General features: G+C 42.4%; 1 protein-coding gene across 2 annotated transcripts in view; it reads left to right on the forward strand.

Annotated features, from left to right (window-relative positions):
* ENTPD7 (ectonucleoside triphosphate diphosphohydrolase 7) overlaps nt 1-17743 on the forward strand; it is a 65754-nt gene that overhangs the window by 14477 nt on the left and 33534 nt on the right. For both annotated transcript variants that reach the window (XM_082631561.1, XM_082631560.1), the window contains exons 2-4: nt 6803-7300; nt 7596-7698; nt 8826-9008. In XM_082631561.1, coding sequence (XP_082487687.1) covers nt 7691-7698; nt 8826-9008 — 191 coding nt within the window. In that variant the 5' untranslated portion in view covers nt 6803-7300; nt 7596-7690. The remainder of the gene's footprint in view (nt 1-6802; nt 7301-7595; nt 7699-8825; nt 9009-17743) is intronic.

The raw sequence follows: 17743 nt of genomic DNA on the forward strand, positions 1-17743 counted from the left end.
AGAGTCCGCCTGCCGATGCAGGGGACACGGGTTCGTGCCCCGGTCCGGGAAGATCCCACATGCCGCGGAGCGGCTGGGCCCGTGAGCCATGGCCGCTGAGCCTGCGCGTCCGGAGCCTGTGCTCCGCAACGGGAAAGGCCACAGCAGTGAGAGGCCCTCGTACCGCAAAAAAAAAAAAAAAGAATAAAGCTTCTACCTGGCACTCACACTCTCCCTCTCTCTCAGATCACTCTGGGAGAAGCCAGCTTCCACGTCATGAAGACACACAAGGATCCCTGGAAAAGTCCCACGTGAGAAGGCACAGACACCTCCCACCAATAGACAGCATCAACTTGCCAGCCATCACTTAGCAGCGCATACTTTAGTGCCAGTTAAGATGTTAGATGACTAGAACCCCAGCTGACATCTTTCTTTTTTTTTTTTAATATTTATTTATTTGGTTGCACCAGGTCTTAGTTGAGGCATGTGAACTCTCAGTTGCGGCATGCATGTGGGATCTAGTTTCCTGACCAGGGAACCAACCCAGGCCTTCTGCATTGGGAGCATAGAGTCTTATCCACTGTGCCATCAGGAAAGTCCCCCCAGCTGACATACTTTTTTTAATATTTATTTTTATTTTAAAAAATTTATTATTATTATTTTTTTGGCTGCGTTGGGTCTTCGTTCTGCACATGGGCTTTCTCTAGTTGCGGCAAGCAGGGGCTACACTTCGTTGTGGCGCGCGGGCTTCTCATTGCAGTGGCTTCTCTTGTTGCGGAGCACAAGCTATAGAGCGCAGGCTCAGTCGTGTGGCACACAGGCTTAGCTGCCCTGAGGCATGTGGGATCTTCCTGGACCAGGGATCAAACCCATGTCCCCTGCATTGGTAGGCGGATTCTCAACGACTGTGCCACCAGGGAAGTCCCCCAGCTGACATCTTGATTGCAACCTCATGAGAGACCCTGAGCCAAGCTGCTCCTAAATTCCTGACCCACGAAAACTGGGAGAGATAATAATTTGTTATGCAACTATAGACAAAGAATACAGGGACTCTCTCATGTGCTCTTCTCTCCAGTCCCAACTGCCACCATCTTGCAGAGGTCCCTCATCTTTCTTTTATCTCATTTGTTTTTTCCTTTACCAGAGCTCCCTGAACCTAGTTTCTAGAGGGAATGCTCAAAATTCCTGTATTTTATTTGGAGAGTAATTGAAGTCTTCTTGGTCTAAACCTCTCCCATCTAGACTAAGCCCAGGGGATCCCACTCTCCCTGACCAAACATACCCATTATGGTCCAAAACCTAGATATTCTGTCTTCCTACCTGGCCAGCTGGTACCAGGTCCACTCAAACAGCTGCCAGATTTTAAAACAAGTATTCTTGCCCTAATAGAAGTATGCATGAGCCAAGTGCTACAAGAGCAGAGAGGAAGCACCTAAGCTGACTGAGGGAGCTCATAGAGAGAAGGTGACATTTGAGCTGAGTTTTGAAGGATAAGTAGGAGTTCATTTGGTAGAGAAGTGAAAGAAAGTCATTTATGCAGAAGTAATAACAAGTACAAGGGCTCAGAGGTAAGAAAAGGCATAATTCTGAGACCTGTAAATATGTCAGGGTTGTGCGTGAGAATACCTGTTGAGGAGCTTGGTTGATGTTGGGGGCTAGATCATATCAGGCATTGTAAGCCACATATATCAGTTAGGAGACCAAAGCTAACAGAATCCCCTGATTCAACTGACTTAAAAATAAGAACAATAATGAATTTAGTATCTCAAATAATAAGTCCGTAAGTAGGGCTGCTCCCATGTTGGTTACCTTCACAGCTTAATGATGTTATCAAGGACCCAGGTTTTTTCCATATTTCGATTCTGTTATTCCCAGGCTTGTCCCCTATCCCCCACCCCAACCCTACCCCCGTGGTTGTAAGATGACTAAAGCAGCTCTAGGTACTCTTAGGATTACTTCTGGAGGTAGAAATGGGGCCTTTTCTTCTCTCTCATTATGTAAACATTTTTTTTTTTTTGCAGTATGCGGGCCTCTCACTGCTGTGGCCTCTCCCGCTGCGGAGCACAGGCTCTGGACGCGCAGGCCCAGCGGCCATGGCCCACGGGCCCAGCCGCTCCGCGGCATGTGGGATCCTCCTGGACCGGGGCACGAACCCGTGTCCCCTGCATCGGCAGGCGGACTCTCAACCACTGCGCCACCAGGGAAGCCCTCATTATGTAAACTTTTGATTGACATACTCCTTTTAAGATGGAGAAAGCCTTTCCCAGAAATGTCTTCCCTCCTCCTCCCATTCCTCCCAACAGCTGACTTCCCTTTAGTATCATTGGCTAGAATTGCATCATATGCCCAGGCTCAGTATTTGGTAAGGGAATAGGCCACCATGATTGATATAGACCAGTCACAGTTTACTCCCTAGGGCTGAGGTGGGAGCTAGCACTCTTGAAGCACATGGCCAAGCATAGCAGTGTGGTTACTAGAATAAAACTGGGATTCTGTTAACAAGGTGGAAGGGAGATAGTTGGTGTTTTGGCTAGGCAGTCAGCAGAATCTGCCACACCATGCCAAGGAATTTGAACTATATCCCATTGGGATGGGAAACCACAGAAGGATTTTAAAACAGGAAATAGCATGATTATATTTCACTATGTCAGAATAGAGGGGTACTCAAGAGGGGCATGGGTCTTGAGGTAGGGCCACCAGTTAGAAGATTTCATCAGAAGATATTAGAGAGGATTTTAGGCATTTGAATTAAGAACACCTAGTGACTAACTGGAATGGGAAAAGGAAGTAGAAGGGATAGATTCAAGAATGACTTGCATGTAAACTGGACAGCTACATGTCAAAGAATGAAATTAGAACACTCCCTAACACCATACACAAAAATAAACAAATATAAACCAAATGGATTAAGGACCTAAATGTAAGACCAGACACTATAAAACTCTTAGAGGAAAACATAGGAAAAACACTCTTTGACATAAACCACGCAAGATCTTTTTTGACCCACCTCCTAGAGTAATGCAAATAAAAACAAAAGTAAACAAATGGGACCTAATTAAACTTAAAAGCTTTTGCACAGCAAAGGAAACCATAAACAAGATGAAAAGACAACCCTCAGAATGGGAGAAAATATTTGCAAATGAAACAACAGACAAAGGATTAATCTCCAAAATATACAAACAGCTCATGGAGCTCAATATCCAAAAAAACAAACAATCCAGTTAAAAAATGGGTAGAAGACCTAAATAGACATTTCAGCAAAGAAGACATACAGATGGCCAAGAGGCACATGAAAAGATGCTCAACATCACTATTAGAATCAAAACTACAATGACGGGCTTCCCTGGTGGCGCAGTGGTTGAGAGTCCGCCTGCCGATGCAGGGGACACGGGTTCGTGCCCCGGTCTGGGAGGATCCCACGTGCCGCGGAGCGGCTGGGCCCGTGAGCCGTGGCCGCTGGGCCTGCGCGTCCGGAGCCTGTGCTCCGCGATGGGAGAGGCCACGGCAGTGAGAGGCCTGCGTACCGCAAATAATAATAATAATAATAATAATTTTAAAAAACTACAATGAGGTATCACCTCACAGCGGTCAGAATGGCCATTATCAAAAAATCTAGAAACAATGTTGGAAAGGGTGTGGTGAAAAGGGAACCCTCCTGCACCGTTGGCGGGAATGTAAATTGATACAGCCACTATGGAGAACAGTATGGAGGCTCCTTAAAAAACTACAAATAGATCTACCATATGACCCAGCAATCCCACTACTGGGCATATACCCTGAGAAAACCATAATTCAAAAAGAGTCATGTACCACAATGTCCATTGCAGCACTGTTTACAATAGCCAGGACATGGAACCAACCTAAATGTCCATCAACAGATGAATGGATAAAGAAGATGTGGCATGTATATACAATGAAATATTACTCAGCCATAAAAAGAAATGAAATTGAGTTATTTGTCGTGAGGTGGATGGACCTAGAGTCTGTCATACAGAGTGAAGTCAGAAAGCAAAACAAATACTGTATGCTAACGCATATTTATGGAATCTAAAAAATAAAAAATGGTACTGATGAACCTAGTGCCAGGGCAGGAATAAAGATGTAGACATAGAGAATGGACTTGAGGACACGGTGAGGGGGAGGGGGGAGCTGGGGCGAAGTGAGAGTAGCATTGACATACATACACCCAAATGTAAAATAGCTAGTGGGAAGCACAGCATAGCACAGGGAGATCAGCTTGGTGCTTTGCAATGACCTAGAGGGGTGGGATAGGGAGGGTGGGAGGGAGGCTCAAGAAGGAGGGGATATGGGGATATATGTATGCATATGGCTGATTTACTTTGCTGTACAACAGAAACTAACACAGCATTGTGAAGCAATTATACTCCAGTAAAGATCTATTAAAAATTTTTTTAAAAAAAGAATGACTTGTAGATACCTGCTTGGGTGAATCACAGGGTATTTTGTCAAAGTTGGGAATATGCATGGAGGAGGTTTGGGTGGATAAGGTGAGAATGGAGAGACAGTGAATTTGGTCTTCGACAATGAGGTACCTACAGGACACATGAAGAGAGATCAGTAAACTTGGAGGGGAGAGCAAAGACCACATTAAATTCCATTAGAGGTTAGGGCAGGATGGAGTGTGGAATGAAGGAGAATTGATGAGGAGACATAAAGCGATGCAGACAGCTGACACCTAGTGTGGGACTGGTTTGACTGATTTTGCTCAGGGTGGGTAGAGTCAAGGACGCCTTGAGAAAATTGCAAATGTAATTGTAGACAAGCCTTTAAAAAGCAGTTAAAAACCTGTTTTGAAATATGGATTTCTGTAATTTGTTTCAACATGTTGAATTACAGCAAATGAGATGGAGAAATGATCTCAACCCATTTTTTTTGGCCTCCTAACTGGAAACCTCAGAATTTAGCCCTGTAGGCTGTTAATCAGATAAGCACTGCAGGCTTTACCATGCCTGAGGGCATATGGACTGATTGAAGGAATTATTGTGCAAACCAGATGGACAAAGAAGGTATAATGAGAAAGTGCTGGGATTAAAATGTAGGTTTCTTTTCTGTTTTATAACAGTAGTTACAAAATATAAATTAGATGTTTCAATGCACCTTCAAGTTCTAAGTTAATATAGTTCATAAACCATATGAATCAAGTACTATTTAAAACATAAATAGGAATTTTATTTCCACTCAAAAACACTCATTTAGTGGAACACTGGAGTTTGAAATATACATAGATTAGACTTAGAACTGCACAGTTGGCAGGCAACTTCAAGAATTAAAAAAAAAAAAAAAAAAAAAGCCAAAACATTTGTTGAGCTTTTCCCACGTCTACCTTGTTCCAGGCACTGAACTGGGCTCTAGAATAAAAACACCTGGTATTTTGTAATTTTTTGTGATTAATCCTAACTTTATGCAACTATTATACTCGATGTGGTTTCTGGGGCCTGGATAAAATATAACACTTGAAGCAGAGTAGGGACTGAGGGACAAAAAGAAAATTGAGAATTGAAGGAGAAAAGCAACCTAGGAAACCCAACAAGGTTGGGAGGGTAATGGAGGAAAAAAGAAACAGTCATGAGAGACTGAATACGCAAACTGGATAATGGCCAGACCGTATATGACAATTAAAACTCTGACCCACAGCCTCTGCAGCAATCAGCCCAGAACTCTCATGACTGGTCAATGACTGTCAGCTTCCCTAATTTTTGCCCCTGCCCTTCCAACTCAGGACCAACTGGAGAAGGTCAAATATGCTCCCCCAAAACAATCACATAAGATGCCTTGCTTCTAGTTAGCCTGCCTCCAGCTTCCCCATGCCAATACTCGGTGCATACATACATGAAATCTTCCCTTTTTGTTTTTCCACCTTAAACTTCCCCACTCCCTAGACAGCCTTTGATTCTCTGCCAGATGCCAAGTGATGGTGGTTGACTGCCTTGTTATAGCAGGCGTAGAATAAATAGCCTCTTTGTTCTCATTTGAGTGGTCTTCATTTATTTCCACAGTCATTCATTCACATATTTATCATATATTAGTTGTATTTTATGTGCCAGGCAGTGCCCAACATTGCTATGCAAGCAGATAGTCCTTGCCCTCAAGGATATTCTGTCTACCGGGATAGACAGATACATAAATATAATTGTAAGTCAATGTGGTAAGTGAAACACCAGGCATCTATAAAGGAGGTGTAGATCAAGTAAGGCTTTTAGGGGAAGTGACCCTTAAATCGAGTGGTAAGGGATGAGGACGAGTTGACCCGGTAAAGAGGCAGGGAAGGATACTCAAGGCAGGTGGAGGGGAGGGGTGGAGGAGGCAGAGTGAGCAAAGCCCAAGAGGGCAGAAACCACAGAGGTGCGTTGCTGGAGCATGATAAGGGAGGTGCGGGGCAGCAGCAGATGCTGCATGGGCAGGTCGTGGACGGCCATGTGTGTGCCAAGTTTGTAAGGACTTGGACTTCATCCTGTCCAAGCGGCTCCCGCCTGGACATGAGAGAAGGGGCTGGTGTAAGCAAGGTACAAAAACAACATTCAGGAAACATTACCTTTTGTGTATCACTGTTAAGGTCCAGGAGGGCAGGGACACAGCCGCTCTTAATGTTTGGTTCACAGTACACATTAAATGAATGTTGAATGAATGGATATAAGTGCTGCGGTGTAGTCGTCATCACCCCCCAACTTGTGTTTTTTTCTCATGGGACAACACAGTGGATCCGGGGCATCTGGTTTGGGAGGCTGTAGGGAAGGTTTGTGGTGGGAGAACTGCCATTCTGCAGGGCAGGATTTGTGGACACAAAACCTCCGACTGGCTTTAGGCAAGGGATGCACTTGTGTCGCGAACACCCCGAGACCCACGCACCCGAGCCGCTCCGTCCTGAAAACGGCCGCAGAGAAAACAGCCAGCAGAGAACTCGCGCCACTGAGAGGGTAGCAGCCGCAATGCACCTGGGCGCCGCTCGGTACTGCTCACCTGTGAGCCACAGCCGGCCCCTCCAGGCGGGGCCCCGCACGACGCTCTTCCGGATTGGACGCGCTCGAAATCCCGGGGCGGGCATTAAGGCCTAGCGCTCTAGGGGACTGGCCACCCTGGCGGACCGACGTGCGCCGACGGAGCTGGTTCGCTCGCGGCCCCTGCTGGGTGGAAGGCGGGCCCCTCTCCGCGGGTCCCCTGTCAGTCATTGGCTCCCTGCCGTTTCCTTGGGGACGTGGCGCCGCCGGCGGCCCAGGCCTCCTTCCGGCTCGGTTAGAGGCCGCTGGGAGCACCTCTGGACCTAGCAGAGCGGAGCTGAGGGAGCCGGCGGGCCACTCGACCCGTGAGTGTGAGCTCGGGAGGGCTGCGGGGCCGGGAGGGGCGGCGAGGGGAAGAGGGAACCCCCATCCCCGCCACCTGCGAACCGCGGGTTCCTCGAGGATGTCGCTGGCCCTCTAGAATACCCCGCTCCCAGGGAGCCCGGGTAGGGTCCACTGAGCCCCAGGAACAAGAGCATACGGATCTGGAGTGGGAGCCCGAGAGTGGGTGGACGCCATGAGCTTCTCGTGGTGGGGTATGGGGTCTAGTCTCGTGGGTACTGCTGGAGATGAGCCGGAACCCCAACCAGCTCTTTCCAGGCTGCAGACTTCGGAGATGACTGGGACGAGGAGACCACCTTCTCAAGGCAAAAGGAAAAGGAGGTGACAGGCCTTGAGACCACTGAAGGGAATCCATGGCTAGGTAAGATTGCAGACTTTATCCTCAGCTGGGAGCTCAGTGGGGGGTGGCTGGGAGATTGTTACGAGTGAGGTTTGCTCTAGGGCTGCATCTGGACTTCGCAGCCTGGTCAGATGGATGCAGAGATCAAAGCTGCATTCTTTTGAAGGCAGATTCAACAATACCTTACATCCCAGAGCCCCCGGGGTGATAGAGTGAGTGCTCGCTCAGCTCTGGTAAGTGCTAGATTGTAATGTTCTTTCAAATTTCCACATGAGTGAGGCTAGGTGCTCCTTGAGGAGGTTGAAAAAAACCCAAAACAAAACAAAACAAATTTTTTTTAATGAACTTTGAAAACAGACCGAGGTCCTTCTGAATTACTATGGAAAGTGAACTTCACAGTTGAATATGCTTATCCATACATTATAACACTCTGAAGCTTTCAGAAAAGATTAATGTGGATCTGTGGAGCGACATGTACCAAATGAGACAGTTGTCAAATAGAGTAAGTGGAGAAAGATGCAGAACAGTAGGTATGGTGTAAAACCAAAGGAATGGAGATACACACACAGACACACACACAGATATATTACCTATATGGTATGTATTTATGCTTGTGTATACATAGAGTATCCCTGGGTAACAGTGGTTGCCTCTGAGAGGGAAATGATGGGGTTAAGGCACAAGACTTACTTTCCACTATATATCCTTTAAACTGTTTGATTTTTTTTATACTGTGTGCGTATGTTACCTATTAAAATATTTTTTTAAATCAATTGAATAAATTTTCTGACTATCCAGTTTTTTTGACAGCATTCTTGATGGGAATGTTACAAGTGCTCCGATTCTTCAGCGTTATGAGATTTCACAGGGAGACTGGTGATCTTTTCATTAATATGAAGTTGGTTCTTTGAACTGCATCCCAAAATGCAGACTCTGAAAAAAGAGCAGAGAAGCCTTTTTTAATTTATATAGCAGAAGCTCCATGAACTATATATGTCCTTTTCTAAAATTCGAGACTAAATGAACATTTAGACTTCTGGGGGCATAAATTTTTTGCCTTTATCAGGAAGCGCTTTAATTCAGCTTAAAACCCATTTTTTAGCACTGGATTGTAGAGACTTTTCTTACTAATGTTTGTCTCATTTCAGGATCAGTTTTTCCTACCTCTGCCCAGCCCCCTGGTACTTCACTGTGCCCACAGTGAGCCCATTTCCCCGGCAGCGGGTGGCATTCCTAGGACTCTTCTTCATATCCTGTCTCCTTTTACTTATGTTAATCATGGACTTTCGACATTGGGGTGCTTCATTACCACGAGACAGGCAATACGAAAGGTGAGTCAGCTTTACGTCGCTTCGATTGGCTTTGGTGTTGAAGTCATAGATATTTTGATAAGCTGTTTAACACACTACCACCTTTGACTCTTTTGGGGAATACCGCACTTTTATTAGTAAAACTGCATGCCACTTATTACATAAAGAAGATCTTAAGCCCCATTTCGGCAATGTTCAGTTTTGATTCAGGAATGCTGTTGCTGCATTTTAACCATGAAAGACATCTTTCTGTTTTTTTGTCTTAGTGGGCTGACTTGCTGGGTGCATAAATGTTTAGGATTGTTATGTACTCTTGATGAATTGACCCTTTTATCATTATTAAATGACTCTGTTTATCTTTGATTATATTCTTTGCTCTGAAATCTACTAGTCTGGTATTAAGATATCAATAGCAACTTCAGCTTTCTTGTGTTAGTGTTTGCATGATAGATGTTTTTCCATTCTTTTAGTTTTAGCCTATTTGTGTCTTTATGTTTAAAGTGAGCTTCTTGTAGGCAGAGTTTAGTTGAGTCTTTCTTCCTACCCAATCTGACAATGTCTGCCTTTTATTTGGGCCGTGCAGACTATTTACATTTATCAATTGTTTAGGTTTTAATCTGTCTTGCTATTTGTTTTCTGCTTGTCACATCTGTTCTTTGTTTGTCTTTCCTCTTTTTTTCCCTTCTTTTGAATTGAGTACTTTTTTATGATTCCGCTTTAGCCCCTTTCTTGGCTTATTAGATATAACTCTGTTTTTATTTTTTCAGTGGTTGCTTTAGGGTTTAGAGTATTCATCTTTAACTTATTACTTCAAGTAATATTATACCTCTTCACACACAGTGTAAGAACCTGACAACAGTGTACTTTCATTCCTCTCTTTCCCCTTGGCCTTGGTGCTACTGTCATACCTTTTACTTCTACATACGTTATAAGCTCCACCACGTGTTATTACTTTTGCTTTAAGCATTCAATTCTTTTTTAAAGAGATTTTTAAAAATAAGAAAAAAAGGCTTGTATATTTACCATTTCTAGGCCTCTTCATTCCTTTGTGTAGATTTCATATTTCCATCTGGTATCATTTTCCTTTTGCCTAAAGGTCTTCCTTTAACATTTCTAGTAGTGTGAGTCTGTGGTTGGTGAATTCTTTAAACTTTTATATGACTGGAAAAGTCTTTATTTTGTTTTCCCTTTAAAAGAAATGTTCACTGAGTATGGAACTCTAGGTTGATCATTTTTTTCTTTCGTTACTTTACAGATGATGCTTCACTGTCTTCTGGCTTGTCTTAGGAGAAGTCTGCTGTCATTTTTATCTTTGTTCTCTCTGTACATAATGTGTCTTCCTCTGGCTGCTTTTAAGGTTTTCTCTTTATCACTGGTTTTAAACAATTCGATTATGATGTGCCTTGGTGTAGTTTTCTTCATGACTCTTTTTTTTTTTTTTTTTTTTTTTTTTTTTTTTTTTTTTTGCGGTACTTGGGTCTCTCACTGTTGTGGCCTCTCCCGTTGCGGAGCACAGGCTCCGGACGCGCAGGCTCAGCGGCCATGGCTCACGGGCCCAGCCGCTCCGCGGCATGTGGGATCTTCCCGGACCGGGGCACGAACCCATGTCCCCTGCATCGGCAGGCAGACTCTCAACCACTGCGCCACCAGGGCAGCCCTCTTTTTTCTTTTTTTTAAGATTTTTAAAAAAATAATTTTTATTTTTATTTTTTTTAAATTTATTTTATTTTTGGCTGTGTTGGGTCTTTGTTGCTGTTCATGGGCTTTCCTCTGGTTGTGGCGAGCAGGGGCTACTCTTCATTGGGGTGCACAGGCTTCTCATTGCAGTGGCTTGTCTTGTTGTGGAGCATGGGCTCTAGGCTCGCGGGCTTCAGTAGTTGTGGCCTGTGGGCTCAGTAGTTGTGGCTTGCGGGCTCCAGAGTGCAGGCTCAGTAGTTGTGACGCACAGGCTTAGTTGCTTCACGGCATGTGGGGTCTTCCTGGACCAGGGCTTAAACCCGTGTCCCCTACACTGGCAGGCAGATTCTTAACCACCGCGCTAGCAGGGAAGCTCTAAAGATTTTTTTGATGTGGGCGATTTTTAAAGTCTTTGTTGAATTTGTTACAATATCGTTTATGTTTTATGTTTTGGTTTTTTGACCCTGAGGCATGTGGGATCTTAGCTCCCAGACCAGGAATCGAACCCGCACCCCCTGCATTGGAAGGCAAAGTCTTAACCACTGGACCGCCAGGGAATTCCCTCTTCATGATTCTTATGTTTGTGATTTGTTGATTCTTGGATCTATGGATTGTAATTTTTAATCAAATTTGGAAAAATTTTAACCATTATTTCTTCAAATATTTTTCTATCCTCTCCCACTTTTCCTTTGGTGTCTCCAGTGACATACTGAGCCGTGTGACATTTTCTCACAGCCCACTGATGCTCTATTCATTTCTTTTTTTTTTTCAGTCTTTTTTCTCTCTGTTTTTTCTGGATATTTTATTAATATATTGCCATGCCTTCCAGTTCATTAGTATTTTCTTCTGTAGAGTCTAATCTCCTGTTAGTTCAGTGAGAACTGAATACCTTTTTTCACAGAAAATATATTTGAATTATTTGATATAGTTTTAATGCCTTACCAGTTGCATAGAAGTTGCTGTTTTTTAAAGGTTAGTTTCTGATTAGGCTACAGAATGAAATGATGACGTGTGTTCATCATCTTCAACATGATTTTCTCCTTATTGCTTCCCAGAAAGTATCAGTTAGGAGGCTTTGGGCTGCAAGTAACAGTCATACCAACTTAAATAATAACAAAGTTTATTGGCTCACATAACAAGAAGTCCGGGGATAGAGGGACCACAAGTTCAACATTGGCTGTCAGGATGGGAGTCTCTGTCACAGTTGCCCATTTTGTCAGTTTACTAAATGGTTGCATAATAGCAGCCAGGGCTACCTGCATCCTCACTCATGTCCTGCAGGAGAGAAACGGGTCTTCCATGCTTTCTTATAAGAGTGAAGACCCTTCCTGGAAACCTCTACAACCCTTTCCTTGAATCATTTTTGGTCAGAATTGGGACACATACCTCCTCCCCTTAATATTTCTGTGTTGTTCTGTCCCCAGAATTTCTTATTTCCTATTCACTTTGGTCATTCATTCATTCAACAAACATTTATTGAGCAGCCACTATGTGCTGGGTGATAGGAACTAGGGCATGGAGACTTGGTACTTTTTCTCAAGAAGTTTATATTTTCAAACTTTTCTCATCTAGCAACACTATTCCTTTGTATTTTTCTTTCTTCCTTTTCGAAGAGGGAACACTTGTTTAGATAGATAACTAGAGTTGTCAACAGTTGGTCTTAAGAAGCCTGTAGCTTTGGAAAACTGAGTCCATAATTTGAGTTTTTTAAATGGTTATTGAGATTTTCTTGACATACCTGAGCACAGTTTCTCACTGGAACATAGCATGGTCTAATTATGGAATTCTATGTAGGATAATATGGCTAGAGTAAAGACTACTAGGCAGTGAGCGGTGATCTATATAGCTGGAGAGGTAGATCAGGCTGGGCCTATTAAGCCATTTTAGGGGGTTTAGACTTTATCTTAAAGGCAGAGGGAAGACTTTGAAAGGCTTTGAAGAGTGATATGATCAGAAATGCTTTTTACAGAAAGGTCACTTTGATGACATGGTGGAGAATGAATTGGAATCCTCCAGTAGAGAGATGATGGTGGCCTAGACTTGGGTGGCAGCAATGATAATGAAGAGAAGTAAATGCATCTGAGGGATACGTGGGAGGTAGAGAGATCTGATAGTTCTTATCTACCACTAAACTCAGGTGGCCAGATTCAATAAATACTTATGCTGAATTAATTGAAACAAGTTAGCCACAGAGCTAAGGAACACACAGACTGTGCCTGTGTAATGATCTTAACAAAATCCTCACACCCTGTAATTCTCTGGCTGAGCAGCCAGCGGCCATATAGCCTAGAGCTCCTTGTTCTTTAATGAAACCATGTGTCCTTAAACTTCACTCATGGCTGCCTACATGAGTCATTTAGGATGCAAACATCTGTTGAGAGCTTGCTGTGTGTGTGACTGTGTGCTAGGCACTAGGGTACAAAGATGAATAAAACGTGGCCCCTGAACTCATGGAGTTAATCTAGTTAGAGAGGCAGATGTGAAGGAATAATTGTTTCCTGATGAGATAATAGTTTAACTATGTAGAATCAGGAATAAAGAATCAGGAACTGTACATAGTCAAGAATGAGGAATAAAGTTAAGAATCAGAAATTAATAAGAAGAGGCTTATGAGTAACCAAATTTGATATCACTGAGTTCATGTACTAAGAGCTTATGTACTATACTGATAAGAAAGGCTCTCACATAGAGGCTATTTACTTTTGTTTTACATACTGTTTTTTTTGTTTGTTTTAATTTTTTATTTTATATTGGAGTGTAGTTTGTTAACAGTGTTGTGTTAGTTTCCGGTGTACAGCAAAGCGATTCAGTTATACATATACATATATCTATTCTTTCTCAAATTCTTGCCCCATTTAGGTTGTTACATAATATTGAGCAGAGTTTCTTGTGCTATATAGTAGGTTCTTGTTGGTTATCCATTTTATTTATTTATTTATTTATTTTTGGCTGCGTTGGGTCTTTGTTGCTGCATGCGGACTTCCTCTAGTTGCAGGGAGCGAGGGCTACTCTTCGTTGCAGTGCGCGGGCTTCGCATTGTGGTGGCTTCTCTTGTTGTAGAGCACGGGCTCTAGGGCACGCAGGCTTCAGTAGTTGTGGCACACGGGCTCAGTAGTTGTGGCTCACAGGCTCTAGAGCGCAGGCTCAGTAGTTGTGGTGCACGGGCTTAGTTGCTCCGCGGCATGTGGGATCCTCCTGGACCAGGGCTCGAACCCGTGTCCCTCGCATTGGCAGGCGGATTCTTAACCACTGCGCCACCAGGGAAGTCCCTATCCATTTTAAATATAGTACTGTGTACATGTGCATACTGTTGTAATTAGCTTGCTTCTCTCTTGTCTCAGGACGCAGCAAATAATAGCAAGTTAGAATGGTGGTAGTGGGAAGGGTGTGATGGTCATTAGATGCGGGCACACTGATGACAGTAATTAATAATGTACTGACATCTTGACAGTGAGGCAGGAGAGAGGAAATTTATTAAAAGTAGACTCAGGGGCTTCCCTGGTGGCGCAGTGGTTAAGAATCCACCTGCCAATGCAGGGGACGTGGGTTCGAGCCCAGGTCTGGGAAGATCCCACATGCTGCGGAGCAACTAAGCCCATGGGCCACAACTACTGAGCCTGAGCTCTAGAGCCCGCAAGCCACAACTACTGAGCCCGTGTGCCACAACTACTAAAGCCCATGCATCTAGAGCCAGTGCTCCGCAACAAGACAAGCCACCACAGTGAGAAGCCTGTGCACCTCAACGAAGAGTAGGCCCTGCTCACCGCAACTAGAGAAAGCCCACGCTCAGCAGCGAAGACCCAACACAGCCAAAAAAAAAAAAAAAGTAGACTCAATAACTCAGAATTTCTACAGACCGTTTCTGTAGTGCTAAACAGTTCTACACATTTTGTTAAAACTATTTTATTATACAGTCTAATTATTTATGTTAACGATGACCTTAAGTCAGTGGTTTTCAACTTTATGTATCCGAATCACTTGGGGACCTTTAAAAAATGCAAATAACTGGACTTTTTCTCAAGGTGATTCTAATATGCAGCCTAAGTTGGGAGCCATTGCTATACAGTTTAGTTATATTTATCTGGGAACAAAGTATTGTGGTATAGGGGAAAGAGGATTGATTTTAGAGCTAATCAGCCCGTCATTCTCTAGTTGGGTTATCTCAGACAGGTGCTGTATTCTGGGATCTCATTTCTTTAAGTATAAAGTGGAGGTAAAATGCCTGCATTGTCTTGTCATTTGGATTAAAAAAGAAAAACACCTAGGACTGCCTGGTACATCACAGATATTAGTCTTATTAGTATTATTTGGAATAATCTTGATTTTTCTGTTCTCTAATTCTGTTTTGTGCCCTGCAAATATGCCATGAAGATAAGGGGAAGCATTATCTCCATTTAAATTTTTTCCTTCCAGAATTTCTTTTCTGTTGCAGCTGTTACTACTTAGGCACTGGTAAGCACTAGCTGATGATAAAATGATTAAACAAATAATTAGGAATTGTTGAAAACACCTAACACTCAAGTTCAACAGCTTATAAAAAATTAGGACAAGTGCTTGTGATTTTTATATTATATACATTGAATATAGTCATATTTTTTCCAACTTAAATTGTTCTTAATTCACATGATGAAATTATATCATTTTATATTGAAAAAATGTTTTAATTTGAATGTTTTCAGCCATTGGTGGAACCTAGCATATCACTTCTTTTTTTTTTTAATTTTTAAATTTTATTTTATTTATTTTTTATACAGCAGGTTCTTATTAGTTATCTATTTTATACATATTAGTGTATATATAGCATATCACTTCTGATGTGATATGGCCCAGGATTTTAGAAGCCTGCATGGGGATTTTCCCTCAGTAGTTTCAAAGCTGAAGAGCTGTTGTTTTACAAACATATACCCACATTGCTTCTGGAAGGAGAAAGCAGAAGGTTTGCATCAGAACTAGAATTTAGGAAAAGGTAAATTTACAGATTGATGGGTGTCAGTAAGGAAAGAATCCAGAATTTTTTTTAACTTTATATTTCTAAAACAAACTTTATTTTTTAGAGCAGTTTTAGGTTCACAGCTAAATTGAGCAGAAGGACAGAGAGGTTTCCCATATACCTCTTGCCTTCCCCCCCCAACACGCACAGCAAAGCTGTTTTTAAGAATAATTTTTGTTAGATGTGATTTAATCAACTATTTATCTAGCATGTGGCATATAAGATGTGCTCCAACAACTTCATCTTACTTAATTCATATTTTACACCCATTTATTCATTCATCTATTCACTTACTCAACAAACAGTCTACACTGTGGTATCCAATAGGGTAGCCACTACCCATAGAGGCTATTTAAATATAAATTAATTTAAATTAAATAAAATAAAAATTCAGTTCCTTATTTGTACTAGTCACATTTCGAGTGTTCACTGGCCACATGTGGCTAGTAGCTATCCTGTCAGACAGTGCAGAACTGGAATATTTCCATCATATCAGAAAGTTCTGCTGGAAAGTGCTAGTCCTGGATACTGGGTAAATTGTTAAAATTTATTAATAATTTTTAGTATAAGGGATACTTTTAGCATGTATTCATACATATTGTGCAAGACAAACAGTGAACTGTTCTTACTTAAATGTTCTGTATATTCAGTACATTTCTTTTTCACCTTAATGTTTAATATTGTTCACTTTTTGGTAACCCCACTACTGTCTTTATTAGTTGGGAAATTTTTGTCTGGTTGACTTACTGTCCTGAAGAATGTAGATATTGAAAGGTGGTGCCTTCATGTTCCTTTGCCATCTGGGAATAACTGTGAATGAGAGCTACTATGTCAGCAATCAGCTCAATACTGACCTTCCTTTAAGAGTTTTAATTCTGTTTAAAGCAAGTGAAAAAGAGCCATTACTTATGGTTAGAATAAAAATGATAAACTGATATACAGATGAAGTTAAGGGTTCTTATGTACAGTGGAAAAATTCAGAGATTTTGCTGATGAAATTGAAGACATTTATTTGCATTTATTCATTTACTTGTCCTTAATGGTGTTTATAATGTTTATAAGCAGAGCTTTAAATTATAAATGTTCCTGACTGCTCTGATTAATCTTGTTAGGAGTTAAGTAGTAACCTTACAAGATGCTTTTCTGGGTATGTATTGCTATCATCAGTCATGCACAGCTACTTTGGCTATAATGTCATTATATTTGGTTTTGAGCCTTGAACAGCGTTGGGATATGATGACATTCATCAAAGAGGTGGTAGCTCCATGCTGATGGTGGACCACTTTAATGGACTTCTGGCATATTACTGAGTTCTTTTTGGACTCTAGAAGTGGTATAATTAGTGTTGATTTTGCGAGCTAGGTAATGGTTTGGTTAGTTATTGCTCTAATGCTGTTAATGTCTTGAGGATAATGGCAACAAAAAGCAATGTCTTCCAATTCTGCCTTGGGTGATGTATATGTGGGTATCTTTCTTTTCATTGACTCAGCAGTGACCAGAGGGAAATCATGTTTCTCAAATAGAGAGGATATATGTGTGTGAGGCGGGGGTAAGTACATGTGATGGGGAATCAGATCTCTCCTGGGATGGTGGATGTGAGGGATCCAAAGCTTTTGGAACTTTTCTCTTGGGCTTTAGGTCTTCTTTAGGGGTTGACTTAGTGCAGTATCAGCAAAGCAGAAGGATCCAGCAATGCAAGTAATTAACCATGATGGCTAAGGCTGGGACTGCAAATCAGAAATGAAAATATCCGAGAAAGGACCAGTGATCCATCCGCGTTAGGAGCCTAGACAGAGGAAGACCTTCAGGTGGTTGAAAAGTGTAAGAAGCCTGATTAGGTCATAAGAGGTCAGAATTCCAGAACTTTCTGTGGCCTGAAGCAACTGATTAAGGATTCAAGTGGGAAACGTAATATAAATGTCATCTGGTCCTATCTTTCTCCCTTGTATTCTAGTGTCAGCTGACTTTTTTCTGCCAATGCACACATGGCGACTTCTAAGAGAAGAGAAAGCAAAGTTGAGTTGTACCCAAATGAGAGCTGTAAAGTTGCTTATCTTGACAGGAACCAAAGAGGATGACAGGATGCTTT

This window comes from Mesoplodon mirus (assembly GCF_964341445.2).
Source record: "Mesoplodon mirus genome assembly, chromosome: 2".
Classification (NCBI taxonomy): Eukaryota; Metazoa; Chordata; class Mammalia; order Artiodactyla; family Ziphiidae; genus Mesoplodon; species Mesoplodon mirus.